At 37.8% G+C, this 19571-nt stretch overlaps 1 protein-coding gene across 7 annotated transcripts in view; it reads right to left on the bottom strand.

Moving 5' to 3' along the window:
• adgrg6 (adhesion G protein-coupled receptor G6) overlaps positions 1-19571 on the bottom strand; it is a 122953-nt gene that overhangs the window by 71957 nt on the left and 31425 nt on the right. For 4 of the 7 annotated variants that reach the window (XM_076273018.1, XM_076273020.1, XM_076273023.1 and 1 more), the window contains exons 4-5: positions 5093-5713; positions 3397-3441 (exon numbers count right to left, since the gene is read on the bottom strand). In XM_076273018.1, coding sequence (XP_076129133.1) covers positions 3397-3441; positions 5093-5713 — 666 coding nt within the window. The remainder of the gene's footprint in view (positions 1-3396; positions 3442-5092; positions 5714-19571) is intronic. The other 3 variants (XM_076273019.1, XM_076273021.1, XM_076273024.1) reach the window with 1 other exon arrangement.

Below are 19571 nucleotides of genomic sequence, written 5' to 3'. Positions count from 1 at the left end.
TATCTGAATGATATGGCATCTCTTGAGGCATAAAGGCTATAACCTACAGACATAATCTGTGACCTGTTGCCAAAGCATGCGATGCACATAGACATTTCACAGCGCCTCACAGACATTGGCGCAGGACGTGGATGCTCTGAGTGTAGTGTAGATTTTGAGATGTTCACCAACTCAAGAGAGGAGTATAGGCTGTCGTATGATGCGCAGTTGGAACTTGACATCTGATGTAGTTGACATTTTATATGGGGTATCTCAGGGGTCAATTATTGGTCCTCTGCTTTTCAATCTGTACACTGCAAAAAATGAATTTTAACCAAGTGTTATTAATCTTATATTAAGATTAAAAAATCTATTTGGTATTGTTTTTAGTATGAAAAGACTTACCTAGCGCCCTCTCAAAAGATTGAGTCTTATCAAGACAAATTAACTCAATGCACTGGCAGACAAATTTGCTTGTTTTCAAGATGAGATGTCTTAAAATAAGTCAAACTTTTTTTAAATTAAGTCAAATGATTTCACAAGAAAGCGCTAGGTAAGTCTCTTTATACTGAAAACAATATCAACTAGTTTTTTTTATCTTTATATAAGATTAATAACACTTGGTTAGATTTTGTTAGATAAGCAGTTTTTGCAGTGTACATTCTCCCACTTGGGCCTATCATTCAGCAGTACAATATATCTTATCATTCATATGCCGTTGACTATATATATATCTGTTTCTTCCAATAATTCTATTCTAGTGAATGACTTCATCCAATGCATTTATGATATTAAAACTTGGATGGCCCAAAACTTCCTAAAACTTAATGATAATAAGACAGAGATTCTTTTAGTAGGTCCTAAGGTCTTGAGACATCAGTTTCATTCATTGCTAACTCCCCTGTCTATAAAACCGTGTAAGAATGTCAGACATTTAGGCGTGATCTTAGATGCTGATCTTAACTTTCAGAAGCACATATCTAATATTTCCAAAACTGTGTTTTATCATCTTAGATAAGGTTTGATGCTTTTTAACTCAAGCAGACTCTGAAAAGCTGGTTCATTCTTTTATATCTAGTCGATTAGACTAATGTAACACTTTTTAGGTGAGTCTCTTTATACTGAAAACAATATTAACTAGATTTTTTTTTATCTTAATATAAGTAATTAATTAATTAATAGCACTTGGATAGATTTGATTAGATAAGCAGTTTTTGCAGTGCAGGACTGTATAGTTGCAGTATTGAAACAGAAACAATTACACTAGTTTTCAGGCAGAAAGTTGCCGTGTTCCCACATAGTTTTATTAATCTGACAAGATTTTTTATCTTGATTAATAAGACTTGGTTAGATTTGATTAAATAAGCAGTTTTTGCGGTGTGTAGACTCTCCCACACAGTAGCTAATTCTCAATGTCCCCCCTAAGGTCTCAGCCCTGAACCCTCAAAGACTTAACTGACATCCATTGATAAGTGATTGAGTTTAAGAGGCTGTAAGGGTTCAAAATGCTAATAACAGGAATGGGACAGCACCTGTGACCTATTGTTAAATTGACCACACCACCAAAAACATGTTATGGCAGTTGTTTACTGTTTTTTTTCTGTCCAGCCTCCCCTCCCTTCCAGTAACCCTGCATTTCACGTTGCAGCGCTATGAATTGTTCAAGTTTATGGTCATGTGTCAGGATTAATCAGAAATTAAATGTCTTATGATCAAGTGGCAGCTCTACTTTAAAGAATAAATTACATAATAGTTATTAAAAAAATGGTATATTGATTGCTAATTAAACAAGACTGAAGTGTGAGTATTAAGGGGGGGGCAGGTATAAGATAAAAGATAAAAAGATAAAAACTAAAGTTTCAAGTACAAAAAAAAACATTGGTAATTGGTAAGCATGTGTAAAACATTGTTGGTAATTCCCTTGAGTAAAGTCTGCATAGATGCTGACTTACAGAAAGGGTGTAGTAAAAATTATTTTAAGTACATACTGTAAACGAATGTGATTTAACTTCATCAGTCTGTCTGCCTCATATTTGCATTAACTGATGATTGTGCCTGGTGAAGACATGCCTTGACCATTTGCAAATCAAGTCTTTTGTCATGTACGACGACCCAGCTTTTGTCTTATGCCAGACTTCACCATAGGTGGTCGGTGCCAATTAAGCACGCATGTCCGGGGCGTGTCTGAACTTTTCCACTGGAGCAGACAAAGAACCTGCTAACAGCATAAAAGGCAGTGCCTTACGACAATCGACAGGTGACTAGAGGCAACTTGTTTCACGTTCTCCTCCGGGCCGGCTTGTAATAAACCTGGGAACGTCTCCCTTTCTTAACACATCTCAGTTCGGTTTTGCTTCCACGTCATTTTTAATTCTCACCACAAGGGCACATCATGCACTTCATAATTTCACAGTGGGACAGCCCTAAGCCCTCACAAAGTTAGCGGGGACAAGCAGTGTGAGTCTGTGAGGGAAGACATCAAGATTCACAGTACTTCTCCTTTATTTCGCCCAGTTGGTCCCTTATCTCGAACTAGCTAAAAAAACACTTTGAAGTCTTGATTTGGAAAAAGAGGGGTAGGCCTATTAGAAAGTAAATCAGTAAACCAGGTTTATAGGCCAAGTATACTTGCATATACAAGGAATTTGGTCTCTGCATTTATCCCATCCGTGAATTAGTGAGACACAGTGAACACACAGTGAGGTGAAGCACACAATGAGCACACAGTGAGGTGAAGCACACACTAACCCGGAGCAGTGAGCTGCCTTGCAACAGTGGCGCTCAGGGAGCAGTGAGTGGGTTAGGTGCCTTGCTCAAGGGCACTTCAGCCGTGGATGTGGGGAGAGCATGGGAGAGCACTGCTCAACCACTTCTCCCACCCACATTTTTCCTACTGGTCGGGGATCAAACCAACAACCCTTTGCTTCCAAGCCGAAGCCCTAACTAGTAGGCCACGGCTCTGGTTCCTGCAACAGGGCAAAACTATGCATTTGTGGTGGTTTATTAGATATAGTTAGTGGTATCTCTGATTTGCTATCAAGCCATCTCGAAACCACTTAGATTTTATCTTTAAACACCTTACATTACAGGTTAATCTGTTTTGATCAGGCTGGAGGAGCTGTGCAAGTAGTACACAATCCTACTTTTTTGCACAATCCTGATGACCTGAATGATCATCAAATCATATCATAACAATGGCTATAACCATTGAACATATTTTTTTGCATTTGCATTTGCATTTACATACTCTGTACAAGTAATAGCCCAATAAATTTTAAGCTGTGAAAATGCAGTAGATGTCAATATGTATAATTTACCAGCATACTAATATTTCAATGGATGTTATCTTCTGTTGCCAAAGCATACACTGTCATAAATGAGCAAGCAACTTCATTAGTATGTTAGCGGCAAACTCACCACTAGATGAGGGGGTTGTTAAATGCACACAATTAGGGAAACAGACTGTAAAGAGAAGATTAGAATTAGTGAGGGTTACAACAATAAAAACAGTCAATATAATATATTGTGTTTGGATGTTGCAAAGCTTTATGGTCCTATGCATTGTTGAGCACCTGAGTGATCTTCCTCTTTAAAATGTCAAAAAGTAAAGACAGAAATGTTAGCTAATTAGCCACACAAGAGCTACACTGCAAAACTTACAACACTGTTGTGGAGACATGGAGAGGCTGATAAACTTTAGCTACTCAATGAAACTATGTAGAAACACAGCAACTTTCTGCCTGAATACTAGTGTAATTACCAATCACTAGTGTAATTGTTTGTGTTTCAATACTGCAACTATACACTCCTGTACTGCAAAAAACTTATATTAAAATAAAAAAATCTAGTTAATATTGTTTTCAGTATAAAGAGACTTACCTAGCTCTTTATTGTAAAATCATTTGACTTAATTTAAGAAGAGTTTGACTCCTTTTAAGATGTCTCATCCTGAAAACAAGCAAATTTGTCTGCCAGTGTGTTTAGCAAAATTTACATAACGCCAGTGCGTTATGTAAATTTGTCTTGATAAAACTCCTTCAAATAAGTCAAAATCTTCCTAAATTAGGTCAAAATGATTGAGAGAGTGCTACATGTAGGTACCGTAAGTCTCTTTATACTAAAAACAATCCCAAATAAAATGTTTGATCTTAATATAAGATTAATAACACTTGGTTAGATTTTTTTGGTAAATAATGAAAAGTGTGTGTGATGTGAACAAAGTGAAGTTTTAATCTTTACAAATGTTAAAATAAAAGACATTTCAAGACAACATGTAATCATGCCAATTTTGTTGCCTATTGGTCATTCCATCTGAATTCAAGTGTCACACAGTTAACAATCTCATACATATATATGTGTAATGAACACATTGTGTAATAAGCTAATATTTCCCTCAGTTTTCAGCTCTGCTACCTTTTGTTTGTCAGATTTGATATGGCAATACCTTAGCTGTGTTGTGTTTCTTTAAAAAAAAAAATCCTACATTATTTATGAAAGGCCTACGGGTTAGGGATTCAGACTTGGGACTGAATGGTGGCCAGTTCGATCCCTGACTGGTAAAAAAAATGTGGGTGGGGGGAGTGATAGAACAGCACTTTCCCACATCCACGAATGAGATGCCCTTAAGCAAGGCACCTCCTAACTGCTCTCCTGGCTGCCCACTGCTCCGGGTGTGCTTCTAGTGTATGTGTGCTCCTAGTGAGTTCATGCTCCGTGTGTACATCACCCCCGGATGGGTAAAATGCAGAGGACAAATTTCCTAAATGAATTCCATACTAGACAATGAAGTATAACTTAACTTAAAGGACAATTCCGGCGCAAAATCAACCTAGGGGTTAATAACACACGTGTACCGAGTTCGACCGTTGTCTGGGATTTGTTTTCATGCTAATCAAATGTGACCAGTTTCTTTTTACTTCACCCATGCCCCGACGACTAGCGTTATAAGCTACTGTAATTGGCGGGTTGCGATAAAACTGGTCACAATCAATTAGCATGAAAACAAATCCAAGTGAGCGGTTGAATTCAGTACACATGCGTCATTAAACCCTAGGTTTATTTTGCGCCGAATTGTCCTATAACAATTTAATTGTATAGATAATAGGATACTTACTGCAGCTCAGAGCGCTATCTGTAAGTGCGTAGGAAGACGGAATATCCCAGAAGTTGTTATCCCAGTCGACTAAGTCTCCAATGGAGTCACAGGTTAGGGAGGAGAGTTCCGAGGGGGCCATGACATTACTCCAGATTCGGAAATTGTAGATAAAACCATCAAAACTACCAACATCATCTTGATTGTTTTGAACACCACTGCCTCCTGCTCCTAATTGAAGACCTTCCAATTTTAGGGTGCGTTTCGTTAAGTTATTACAAATGTAAGTTCTATAGTTGCCATCAAATTGTAAGGCGACCACTCCTGTAGCCTTTGTCCATGTGAGGCACAAGGGCTTCATGGCTGAGGTGAAATCAGCACTGTTTATTATACTGTCTATAGAGCACTCTTTATTATCTATGATCAGTGCCATCCCACCAAGGGTCTTCCCGAAAGCTACTTCATATCCCTTTGCACTGTTAACAGAGAACATTATTTCAATGTCTCTCTGGGCAGAACGAGCTATCTCAAAGCATATGGTGAAGTCGTTGAGAGGGGAAATGGAAATTCCACTAGATAATTTCACAATGTCTTTGGAGCTCCTTGGCAAAGTCACTTTCTGATTCCGCAGTGCCACAGCGACTAAAGTGGGAAAACAAACAAAAGCATATGTTCAGTATAGCTGTCCTGCAGTAAATAAAATAAAATTAGTCAATCCTGTCAACCAGGGTAACTGACTCTAAAACTATCAGTGAAAAAAAAACAATTTAGTTAACTGAAATAAAAATAAAAATGTCAAAAAGAACAGCATTTAGAAAACACACTGTAAATTCAGACAACACAAACATTACAGAAACGTACTGCAAATTCTGACAACACAAAACATTTCAGAAATGCGCTGCAAAATAAGATGTTTTGCAACATGTATGTTGGAAGGTTGTTTTCATTTATTTCATGAACTGCACAGATTACATATAACTTTTGCACATTACATGCTGCTTTCTTCGTTTTCATTTTCTCTTCCTTTACTTAACTCATTGAATGCCAAGCTGTTTTCGGGAGCTTTGTCCTAGAGTGCCAGCAATCTAGACCATTGTTGATGATTTTTGTACAGCCACAGCATATTCTGTGTTATAGCTATGAACACATACAATGGCTCGTTTAAAAGGTGAGACTTTAAGCTCTCGGTGGGTGCAAACCGTGTATTTCTACACGCCTCTGTTCCTGAGAAATCCCAAGCTAAACAGTGGCTAGTTTTCATCAAAATCGCTGTTTTTTTCTAGAAATTGAGATATAACGTTTTTTAGGAAATATGAAGTGTTGCCTGTTACTTACTTGTGTAAACTTTCCGGGAAGTGATCAGCGAGACTTGGCGAGACTGCCACTTAGTGATAGACCCACGAAAATGGCCTGGTTTTGACCTGACGTGCATGCGTCACTGATTCGACCCAAAGCGGCAACCGAGTTATGATAAAATGTCCAGATGAGAAATTTTTTTCATGAGTTTTCGATAGTCATATATTTCATTTCCATTCATCACAGAGTTCCCAAAATCACATATAAGGTGGGTTAGAGTGTCTAGTTTCGTAATTAAAAAAAAAAGCTAAAAACGTAATATTACGTTTTTGGCACTCAACGCATGGGAAGGAAAAGTGTAATATTACGTTTTTGGCACTCAATGAGTTAAGTAGTTGAACTGCACTATTCCTTATCCTACACTGCCACCTACTGGTTACAAAAGGCAACAACATGAGTACATCTTGGACATCTTGGAACGTGGGGTAGGCTATAGGCTATTGTTTTTTTTGTTTTTTTATCATTTTCATAATTTTGTCATTGTCTTGTTAATTGTTTGTATCTACTTGTATATTTAAACATTTTCACTCTATGTAGGCGATATTTCCGATCATTCATGTCTCAGTTGTAATACTTTTCTACCTTTTTGTTTTTTGCCTACTTAACCAAACTTATGCTACGTTACACATGGCCGGCTATTTTCATAAACGGACATTTCACACTCTCCGTTTTCAAAAATATCATGTCAGTTTTCAGAAAAGTTTTCCTTTACACTAACCCGGGTATATGCCTTCAAGAGCCTGCCAAACCTGTACATGGCAGTGAACAAGAAGCTCAAGCCCATGTTAGCCAATCAGAATCCCGAAAATATCAACAACAGCAACGAATCACTTCCTCTTTATCTTTTGAACTGACTAAAAAATCTCTGTTTGTACCTCTTTAGACGCAAACGAAAAACCTAAAACCTCCGTTTTCGTCTAAACGCAGAAAAACATCACCGGTTGCATCGTTTTCGTTGTCGTCTAAACAGGGCCTGAGGAGGATGGCAACACCCCCCCCCCACTCAGCAGTTTCTGGTCAAGGTGGTCTCCTTCTTCTTCCTCCATCCCCTCATGGTCTTCAGCATTGTGAACTGCTATGAGCGCAAGATCATCAGCAGGCAGCTGCCTCTTCCTCTTCAGGCTGGCAAGAAGGTCTGCGTAGGTCTTGTCATCCTCCATCTGAAACAACTGCAAACCCATACAATGTAGTACTTTTTAAAATAGAACAAATAATATCTCAAAACTACAGATGCGTGCGTGTATGCACACACACATTCACACACAAACACACACACACATAAGAAGAGGCAGCCTGAACTATTGAAGCATTCTGGGTAACTCAAAATAGCACGACTTGAAAATGCATTCAAGTCATTTTATTACAATACACACCTTGAAAATGTTAACGTTAGAACAAGCGCATCTTGTTTGTGTCATTTGCACAGGTTAGCAAGGTAAGTTAGTACACTACTTAAAAAACTGCCTAGCGAGGTGACAACCTGACGAAAGGTAATAAGAACATTTCTGACAGAATGTGTGATTTCACATCATGTTTTCTATAACTACATATTGAGAGGAGTAAAAATATCGATCAACTTATTTCACGACAGAGACGGTAGAAAGGTGCAGCCCACAGATTTATTCAGCTTTGATATGCGTACAACCAGTGCATCGTCGTAAAGACAAATTTGTCTGCATCACGCCCCGTTTTAGGGGAATGCAGCTAGCATTATATCATTGATTCCAATGGGAAAGACAGTTAGTACACTGCAAAAAATAAAACCAAGTATTATTAATCTAACCAAGTGTTATTAATCTTATATGAAGGTCAACAAATCTTTTTGCTATTGTTTTTAGTATGAAGAGACTTACCTAGTGCTTTCTCGAAAGATCATTTTGACTTATTTTAAGAACACTTTGACTTATTGTCTTATCAAGACACATTTACTTAACACACTGGCAGACAAAGTTGCTTGTTTTTAGGACATATTTGCTTAACACACTGGCAGACAAATTTGCTTGTTTTCAGGATGAGACGTCTTAAAAGAAATCAAACTCTTCTTAAATTAAGTCAAATGATTTTACGAGAAAGCGCTAGGTAAGTCTCTTTACACTGAAAACAAAAACAACTAGATTTTTTGATCTTGATATAAGATTAATGGATTCGATGGATTAAGACTTGGTTAGATGTTATTAGATAAGCAGTTTTTGCAGTGTAGTCACACATTACATTTAGTTATTAATTCACAGGACATTCAATCCTTTTACTGACACAACGGTTATGAAGAAATATGTACTGTATATGTAACTGACTCATGCTGAAGCTATGTACATTACCAATCTAATTTGTTACATTTATTATACAGTCAGCCACGGGCAGCTTGACTGTGACTATGTTCATGACACTCGTGTTAGTAAACGGGAAAGAGCAAAAAATAAGAATGTAAGCTAATGGTCACCTTAATCCCATGAACACACAGATAACTCTCACAACAACCTTATTGTGTGCCTTCTATTTTACGTTTGTTCAAAGATTTAGTAAATGTAAGCCCTTTTTGCTCCCCATTTCATTGCAGCTCCATAGGTTTCCATTCAATCCAAAAGGTAATTTCCCCTAAAAGGGGGTGGGTACGTGCAGCACATACAAAGTTCCCTGATGTGCCGGTTGTACGTACAGTATACTGACTTGCCAACATTATGCTTACCTAACACGCTGGTACTAGAAAATAAACTTACTTACAGGTTATACTTACAGGTTTTTAAATTAAATTGTTAAATTTAAATAATATAATAAAAAAAACGAGAATATTGCAAACAGTTCAGAGTAATGCAGCTAGCTAAAGTTTACATGACGGTACACTAGCTTCTGTTATGCCATAATGTTGACATTGATGAGAAAGCATAGGCATATTACTGTCAAATAACATGATTTTAGGACTACACATTAAGATAAGCCATAACTAGAACCGATTTAGAAAATAGATTACCTGAATTTATTCAGCTGTGTGGTGTCCAGTCGATGTAAACTCCAACAAAGAGAAGATGGCGTCCGGCTGTCCATGTCAAATGTACTGACTTACAGTAAGTGACATTATTTTTTCATAACTCATCTTCAAGTATCCAAATAATTTTGCGCCATAAACCTCTTAACCAATCATATCAAATTGTAGCTTATGTTGTCAGCACTGCAGGGAAGCTTTCAGAAATAAAATCAGTCATTGAACAGCTGAGATATAAAATGATTGGTTATCATTATAATTTTGACAAAATTAGTACAGTCGGACACATGAGGGTTAAGTGTTAATGGTTGTCTATGTTTCATCTGTTTTAATTATTTTTATGATAGCCCAGGCTCCAAAAAAACGGCAACAAAAACAGCTTGGTGCAGCCTGTTTATCTTGCCGTCTTTGGAGCCTAGACTGTCTACAGAGACCACCTCTTTTTACAGTGTATTCAGGAGACAGGCAGCTAGCGGATCGTGAGGAGACATTTGCTGTATGTGATAAAAAAATGTTTTAGCTTAGAAACCACATACCATCGCTTAGAGCACCTTTAAATGTGCACTATGCAAGATTTACATCTTAATATAACTTCACAAAGCTGGATGGTAAAATAACTTGTAATAGGGGAATTGTTCACCTAGCATAGCATAGCCGCAGTGAGTAGGGCTGGGCGATAAAACGATAGCGATATGTATCACAGTAGACAATAGACAATAGACATGTATCGCAATAGACAAGTAATCGATATCAATAAAAAATATGTTCGATAGAACATTCGATAATTAAAAGCAACACACACTTCCCGCCTTACGTTGTCCATAAATAAATAGCCTAAATATATCTTGCATTGTAGTATGTGCAACTCTACCAGAGTAGGCGATAGAAGTAGGCCTACCTCAACACAGACTCTCAATGAGTCCTTGCCCCGTGCACACTCTCTCTCTCTCTCTCTTTCTCTCTCTCTCTCTCTCTCAACAGGCGCATCCCTCCTCAGCATGCACATGTAATCTAAACATTCACAATCGTGCAAGACGACTGGCTAAATTACTATTAAATCCTGGTTAGCATTAGGGGGTCATCCCTATGTTCCTCGGGTCCTATGTTCAATGCTCGGGGAACATAGGACCCTTTTTCAGAAAAATTTCCCCCCAAAAATACATACCGGGGAACAAAGGACCCTTCTTTTAAAAAAGGTCCTATGTTCCCCCTATGTGCCCCGGGAGACCCAGGGAACATGAGACCCTTTTTCAGAAAAAGGGTTCTATGTTCCCCACTGTGAGAAACTGAACTGTACCATTCTCACTGTCTCATTCGCGTTGCACCGCAAGCGCAGGCAAGAGAGAAAAAGACTCATTCATTTGTACACACGCGCACACATTCCCCACTGCGTCCCTTTTTGATAAATGTTTCGTGCGTGGTAGACTCTCCAGTTGTGAGGCAGAGTAAGTTAGTATTTACTTTGACTGTGGATTGTTTGTGCTACAGTATTTTTGTTTGTTTTTGTTTATTAGTGTTGCTATTTTTGAATATGTTGAAAAATAAATAATAAGTGACTTTTTTCCATTACCACCTAAACTCACAACCCAACACGTGGGTTGACCGCCTGTATTTAGTGTGTATTTATTATCAGTATTAACCACTCAAACCGAAACACTACTGACTTAGACAACACATCAGAAAGGCCACACTCTAGACCTTGTACTTTCCTCTGGCTTCTCTGTGTCTAATGTAGAAATTGTTGATATTGGTATCTCTGATCACTCTATGATTTGTTTGAATGCTCTATGTTTTGTTCCCCTGTCTCTCCGCCCAAGTCCCACTCCTTTGTCCGAGCCATAAATTCAACCACAGCTTTACATTTCTCTAACACCTTTATGCTTACTCAGTCACCTGCTATCAATGATGCCCTGTCCACCTGCTCTGATACGGAAAAATTAGTTAATCTCTTCAACACTTCCTGTTCCGCTACTCTAGACTGTGTTGCCCCTTTAAAACTAAAACGGTCCAAAACCAACTCCACTCCCTGGTTTAATGATTCTACCCATTCTCTTAGACAAGTGTGTAGGAGAAATGAGCGAAAATGGAAAAAAGACAAACTCCAAGTCTCTTATGACATTTTTAGAGATTCTCTAAAGATGTACCAAAACTCTGTTAAGTCAGCTAGAACAGAGTATTACTCTAAGTTGATTGCCAGTAATGCTTACAGACCAAAAATATTGTTTAGTACCATCAACTCTATTTTAAATCCTCCTGCTGCTGTTCTCTTTATCACTCCCACCACTGAAAACTGTGAGAAGTTTCTCAATTTCTTCATTGATAAGATTAATAACATTAAATCTCAAATTCCTTCCTTAATTTCTGATCCCTCAGTTATAAAACTCTCACCCAACTGCCTTCAGCAGTGGCAACCTGTGTCTCCCTCCCAACTATTTGAAGTGGTCTCTCATATGAAATCCTCCTCTTGCCACTCAGATGTTTTACCTTCACACCTGTTTAAGGAAGTCTTTAACATCATTTGCCCTGTTGTTTTGGCCATTATCAACAGCTCTCTATCTACTGCAGTGGTCCCCTCTAGTTTTAAGCATGCAATTGTCCAACCTCTACTAAAGAAGCCCAGTCTTGATTACAGTGACCTGAAAAACTATAGGCCTATTTCCAAATTACCTTTTGTTTCAAAGATCCTGGAAAAAGTTGTTCTCTTTCAGGTCACTTCTTATTTGAATGCTTTCAACATCCTAGATAAATTTCAGTCAGGTTTTAGAAAACTTCATAGCACCGAATCTGTTCTACTTAAGGTGCAAAATGATATTCTTTGCTCAGTAGATAATGGTTCTTGTGCCCTCTTAGCACTTCTTGACCTTAGTGCTGCTTTTGATACCATTGACCATAGCATCCTGTTAAAATGTCTGGAGGATGAAGTTGGTCTGCAAGGGGTGGTTTTGAAATGGTTCACATCATATCTAAATGATAGAACATTCTCTATAAGATTAGGTAATTGTTCTTCGTCCATTGCACCTATCAAATGTGGTGTCCCTCAGGGTTCCATTTTAGGCCCTCTGCTATTCTCCCTATATATGCTGCCTCTTGGCTCCATTTTTAACAAACATAACATTCAATATCACTATGCTGATGACTCAATTTTATCTGCCATTAACAGCCGATAGTTCCTGCACCTTGGAAAGTCTGTTTAACTGCTTTAATGACATAAAGAGTTGGATGGCTCAGAGATAATTATTTTTGGTCCACTCAGCTCTGTTCCTAAGATAAGAAATGCACTTGGGCCACTGGCTGTAAATTGCCACAGTGAGGTCAGAAATCTAGGTGTTTTCCTAGATTCCTCTTTGAATTTCAATAAGCAAGTCAGTAGTGTGGTTAAGGGAAGCTTTTTTCAACTAAGACAAATAGCTAAATTAAAGCCCTGGCTCTCATATACTGACTTAGAAATTGTAATCCATGCTTTTGTTACATCTAGGCTGGACTATTGTAACTCTCTGTATTTAGGTCTGAACCAATCTACCCTTGCTAGACTTCAATTAGTCCAAAATGCAGCAGCTAGGCTTCTTACTGGAACAAAGAAACATATGCACATAAGTCCTGTGCTGGCCCAACTCCATTGGTTACCTGTCAATTACAGAATTCATTTTAAAGTTTTACTTTTTGTGTTCAAAGCCCTAAATGGAATGGCACCACAGTATATCTGTGACCTTTTAAGTCCCTACTGTCCTTCTAGGCCACTGAGGTCTTCCTCACAACTTCTTCTATCAGTCCCAAAGGCAACCCTTAAAACTAAAGGTGATAGAGCTTTTTTTGTTGCTGCCCCTAGACTCTGGAACAATCTCCCTATAGAAATTAAGTCCTCTCCCACCATCAATAGTTTTAAATCAAATTTATAGACCCATCTATTTTCTTTGGCCTATAATGTCCATTAATTTCTCCCCTTGTTTGGTTGTTTATTTTAATTGTATTTTTTATTTATTTAATCTTATTTCTATTTCTTTTCTGCATTATATTAACTGGCATCTAACTTTACTGTACTCATCTTTCTCTAGGCCTATAGTAGTAGTAGTTTCAGTAACCATATATTTATTTTTTATCTACGACCATAATTTGTTTATTATTATTATTATTATTTTGTATTTTCTTTTATTTATTTTTATTTTTTGTCATTTATGTCTTTATTTTTTGTTTTTATTACTGTTTATTTCATTTCTGAGCACCTTGGGTCAATAACATTGCGTTTAAGTGTGCTATATAAATAAATATGACTTGACTTGACTTGACTTGACTTTGTGATTAGTAGATGGAGGGTGGCGCATCAGGCCAATACACAACATGACAACATCAGTTGAGGGCTGACAATATCCTGACCAGACTACTGTTGACAGTGATATAAGTATTTGAAATGAACATGATTTCTTATCTCTTAGTGACATATCAGGGCCATTTTATGATTATTGGTAACACTCCATAATAAGGTGCCATAATAAATAGCAAACTAGTAATTACCTAACCCTTTGTTAATTGTTACTAAAATATCTATTTGGCACAAGTTAATAGTTTTTTCATCATTAATTAAATATTAGTTGTTTGCATAAAATCTGTATGTTAATGTTTTAACAAATCTATTAACTAATATTGTATTAATATATGTTAATAGTTAACTAAATATATTTTGGCACTAATTAACAGTTATTTCTTACATCATTTAAATGTTAAATGTTTATTTATTATTATTTACAAACTATATGCTAATATAAAAGTTAATAACATATCATTATTTATCTAGCTTTTATGATTAGCTTTGTTGAGAATTTATGGAATTTATGGTTTATGGCTTTATGGTCTTGTGGGGTGCATACGATACCCTACTGCCAGTGGTTGGTTGTGTGAGTTTATGCTCCTCTTCTTACACTTCATCCTTATTGGATACCTTTGTGGTTGGCTGTCCTGTAATTGGTGACTCTCTGTCTAGTCTTTGAAAGTAGTGTACTCTTTGCCTTTGGAAGTACTGTTTGGTTGCTGCTTGGATTTGGTGAAATTCAGGGGAGGGGTGTAACAGAGTTAGAAATGTAGTTTAGTGTTTGTATGTGATTTTCGCTGTAATTAAGCAGCTTTATTGATATTGGTGTTTTGGAGCCCCCCTTGGAGAAACGCTATACTGCAGTTCTGCTGCATTTTGTCCTTGTATTGTTGCCATAGCCGATCAGAAGCGGTATGCTTTGCATTGGGTAGGTTTACTGTATAAAGCACTCCCCACTTTTGTAACTGTGAAATGTTGTTTAAGTTGAAAACTTTGATATACCACCTGTATTATGTTACTTTACATGTATTTTTAAGATTTGGGTGCAATTCTAGCGACTTAGAGAACGTTTATTAATGTTTTCATTATGACCACGAGTTCATACACACTGAGTCTAACGTGACTAGCTGTAAACTCCGCTATCAACTTTCCATGCATTCAGTGTAGTTAAGCAGTTTAGCTTAGTGTGCATGGAAAGTGCAAGTCAGTCAGTCTAGCAGGAAATGAATGTACATTTAGTTTAGCATTATGTTTATGCATTACCTCCGTATGGTCTACGTCTGTGAGTGTTTAGTGAGTCTCAGAATATTAATAAACTGTCGTTCTGTGCACCTGAACATTCCATGTCTCCCTTGCTAGTAGGGCTGACAATGATGGTATAGGAATGATGGATGTAATATAGCCCATTCAACTACTTGCTGTTTTGTTTTAACTTTTCCTAAAATAATAAATGTGATAAGCCAGTTTTGGTCTCAGTCCCTTCACCGTCTGACTATAGTTATATATTACTAATATATTAATAAAGCTTAACCAACTTTATTATAAGGGGCTCCACACTGATAGCTATATACTACTAATATATTAATTAAGCTTAACCAACTTTATTATAAGGGGCTCCACACTGATAGCTATATACTACTAATATATTAATTAAGCTTAACCAACTTTATTATAAGGGACCCCACGCTTATAGCTATATACCACTAATATATTAATTAAGCTTAGCCAACTTTATTGCAAGCGGTTCCGGCGCTGACAACAGTGGCAACATGTCAAGGTAGCTCCATGTTTTTTTCTTGAATTTCCCCTTGGGGATCAATAAAGTATCTATCTATCTATTGTAAGGGTCTTATGGAGAGTGGTTCATATTGGGATAGGCAGAAGCACAGTTTAATAACAATTAGTTAAATAATAATATGTCATTAACTTTTCTATTAACATATACAGTAGTTTGCAAATAAACATTAAACATTTAAATGATGTAAGATATAACTGTTAATTAGTAATCACATATTAATGCAATATTAGTTGATAGATTTGCTAAAGCATTAACATACAGTTTTTATGCAAACAACTAATATTTAATTAATGATGAAAAAACTATTAACTTGTACCAAATAGATATGTTAGTAACAATTAACAAAGGGTTAGGTAATTACTAGTTTGCTATTTATTATGGCACCTTATTATGGAGTGTTACCTGATTATTTGAAATACATTTCTTACATACGGTTCCTTTAAAGGTGCTCTAAGCGATGCCACACGTTTTTAAGGCTAAAATATTTTGTCACTTACTGCAAACATCACCTAACCAACCGTTAGTTGTCCTGAATACAAACAATGCGAACAAACAACGTTAAAAAATGCGATCTCTGTGGACAGCCCAGGCTCCAAAAATGGCAATAAAAACAACCTGGGCAAACCTAGCCCATAAAAACATAACAAACTGTTTCAGCAAATCACAGACAAGACACGCATTTAGGAGAGTTTCAATTGCACGGGAGGGAGGGGGAGGATGTAGCGAGGTAGCTCTCTGTTTTGTTTGAAAGTCAACAGAAGTGACGTTACCCAGCATCGCTTAGAGCACCTTTAATGTCAAAGTCTGAGCCATATTGGGAGCAGACCTTTAGTAACTGTTGAAGGCCAGCACTAACCGAGCTTGCTAGCTAGCTAACGTTAGCACAGTAAACGGAAAGTGAATGGGAACGGCTAGTTATGTTCACTAGCTAGGTAGCAGCTAAGGACTTTGGTTAAAGGTGCCATGTGTAATGTCCGCCAAAAAATTAATTCATACTCCACATTCCATAAAATATGGGGACAGTATACCTCCAGAAAGTGAGTTGGTCTACCCTAGAGTAACAAACGAGAAATGTGTATTGCAGTTTGACTGGTGGTTATGTTGCCCGCATACCGCCTCCCATGGCCGAAACTGGTATTATGACACCTGTCGGGCTGTGGCTAGTAATTTAGCATGCTAATTCAGGTTGATATCTCTGCAGCACTATACCTCGTTAATTTTTTAATGACATCATTGCCCTTATTTCTTCTCATTCTTTTGATGCGTGTAGCTCATTTTTTGGATATTTTTACCTCAATTCTTACACATGGCACCTTTAAACTTGTATATTGTTGCAAACTAACCTGAAATAACACACGTTCAGCAACTTTGTGGTAGTCTACTAGTTCTAGCAAAACTATGTTAAGTTAGTTTATCAACTGTCTCTGGGTCTAGAGACTAGAAATCAAGTGAGACAGTGACAGATCATGAACAAAATTATTTTTCTCTTTATTTATTTTGTTGGAAAATACAATTTCAATGTCGGAATGATAGTAAGACGTGGCTTGTATATAATGGGTTCGTACCTTATGCTGAATGTAGGGAAATTCTGCTGATGGCATAAATGGCACACGTACATGGGGAGTCGCCCCTGCGCTATGTAGATGTAAATGAGGATTTCTAAGCCAATAGGCATGCATCGAATTGGTGGTTGTTGTAATTAAACATGAATGTATGGGAAATGTTTTCTAAAACATTAAAAAAGGGTCCTATGTTCCCCGGTCCCATACAAAGTGGGGAACATAGGACCCGGGGAACATAGGTACGCTCCCCATCATTAGCACGCTGCACAAATTTGTTCAAAACTGTTGCATTCAAATTGACTGCTGAGTTCTAATCATCTCAATCCTGATGCAAATGGAAAAGTATTTTCCAAGACTCAAACGGGCCTGTCGAGAAAAAGTATTCATTTGAAACTAAACACACGTGGGGAAACTGTCCAATACTTACAATATTTCCAGGCTTCAACCAGTGCTGCTTTTCATTCAGACTTATGTGCACATTTATTTATTTGAGTGTTTTTCATGATTGTGTTGCTATTTCTTTTCCTTGATTGCTTTGATTGATAACTGAGGTGATTAAAATCAGAGGAACGTTAAGTTTAAAATAAAAGTGTTTAAATGTAACTTTTTTTTTTCTCCTGGTCCTTATCTGAAATAGATTTTTTTTTAAAATCAATACTTATCGATATCGACTGATATGAAATACTTATATTGTGATACAGTTTTCAGCGCCCAGCCCTAGTTGAGCTACACTCCGGGGGCATGAACATGGGGGCTCAGAAACATGCCCCCAGAGTGTAGCGTTGTAGCTGCCTGGCTACTTTAGCTGCTGGCTGCAGCAACTCCATCTAGGCAGAGAATGTCTAATAAGGGGAGAACCTTCACTCTCGGAACTCTTCCGGTGTGGTACTGCATCTAAGGGCGCTCACGGGCGAGTCCAGAATGAATGGAGGTCTATGGAGCTGTACCCCTCAAAATCCACTTTTCTCGGGATATAATTTTTTTTCAAGTAATTTGAATATTGTATTCGAAAGGGGAGACAAAGACAATACACTTGGTTGAGTATTATATTTTTTAAAGTCACTTAATTGTTCTAAAAAGCCTTTCAAACGTGTCAATGACGTCATTCATTAGCATGATCAAAGCATAGCATAGCATCAATGCTAGCGTGTTATGGGCAACAACGACCCAACCTGTAAGAAAACGAAAGGACATGACTCCTGGATTATTTCACTTTTGATTGATAATCCATATCCATTTTGCGAAAAATAAAATAAAATCTGAGGGTTTCAGTTGTTAAATAGGTGAAAACAATAAATGTAGCCATGTAGCTCCATAGGACCCCATGTATTTTGGACTCGCCCGCGATCGCCATCTAGGTGAACTCTGGTGAACTGCAGCCAAATTCGGTTTGTATGGGATTAATAGAGAGTGGGGAGGCTCTCCGTAGACGGGCTCTGATCTAGGTAAAACCGGTTGTTTTTGTTTTTTCCGTACCGACAGTACTTGGTGACCTCAAGAAACAGAGATCTATATGAGAAATTCACCTTTAACTCTTTGCCAACAGATGATGGGGACAAAGAATTTTGTTTGTGCGAGAGGGACACTAAAGTGGCCATTGGGCAAATACATGTAATACAGGAAGTAGGGGCAAAGCACTAGACTGAAAACTACTGATGGATGTCAAAGGCAACTGTTCCACAGTGTATTGCTGACGGCTTTGAGACCAGACATGGTCTTATATTCAGCGTGTGAGTACATTGTCTAAAGCTAATTATTCCCTGTGAAGATGTGAGGGAGGTAAACTTTAAAAGGATGAAGCCAACATACATAGAACTGGTAGCAGAAGTAAGGAGATGTGGCACACAAGAACAGTGGAGGTACAAGTGTTATGAAGCTTACTGTAGTAGCAAAATCAGCCACAACACTTTTGTTGTATTTTGGTTTCCAAGGAGTTGGAGATCTGAGGCTGCTGAAAAGGTATGGAATCAGAACAACGCCATAAAGATTGTGTGCCCGTGAAAAGATATCCACATGTGTAATAGAGTTTTGTCTTCGAGAATATGATTTGCTAGCCTGGGTGTTCCCATGCTGCCTTGCGCGCGATTTGATTCACGCTGCTAAGGAAGCCTGGAAACTACCGCCCTAATTTTTGCCTCAGATAGGGAACCAATCACAGAACAGGGGGGGAAGCAAGACGATGATGAGCTATGCACAGATGCATTTGATAGACATCCGTGGCACCCAATAAACGGATCTGGGCATTTTTTTCAAATACGAGAAAATGAACGTTTGGTTCCCAGACCACGTCTCATTGAGAAGTGGTGGCGCTAGCCAGGCTAATGATTTGCACAAGTGTAGAACCGTTTTGTAACTGTGGAATTAATTTGTCTGTGTGCAAATTCTGCAGAAATATTTTGTGCACAGGGATTTAGTTTGAATGTGTGTGGAACAAGTTTATAGCTACAGGCATGGGAGAAGTGCGACATCTATCTTTCATGTGCAAACTGGATCTACGAAGC

The sequence above is a fragment of the Alosa pseudoharengus genome, unplaced genomic scaffold (assembly GCF_046254945.1).
Source record: "Alosa pseudoharengus isolate Yale_2024_CS ecotype anadromous, Long Island Sound unplaced genomic scaffold, YU_APseudo_1.1 YU_APseudo_1.1_scf_7, whole genome shotgun sequence".
NCBI lineage: Eukaryota > Metazoa > Chordata > Actinopteri > Clupeiformes > Clupeidae > Alosa > Alosa pseudoharengus.
Note: the sequence above shows the minus strand (reverse complement) of the source record. Positions and strands in the feature narration are given on the sequence as shown.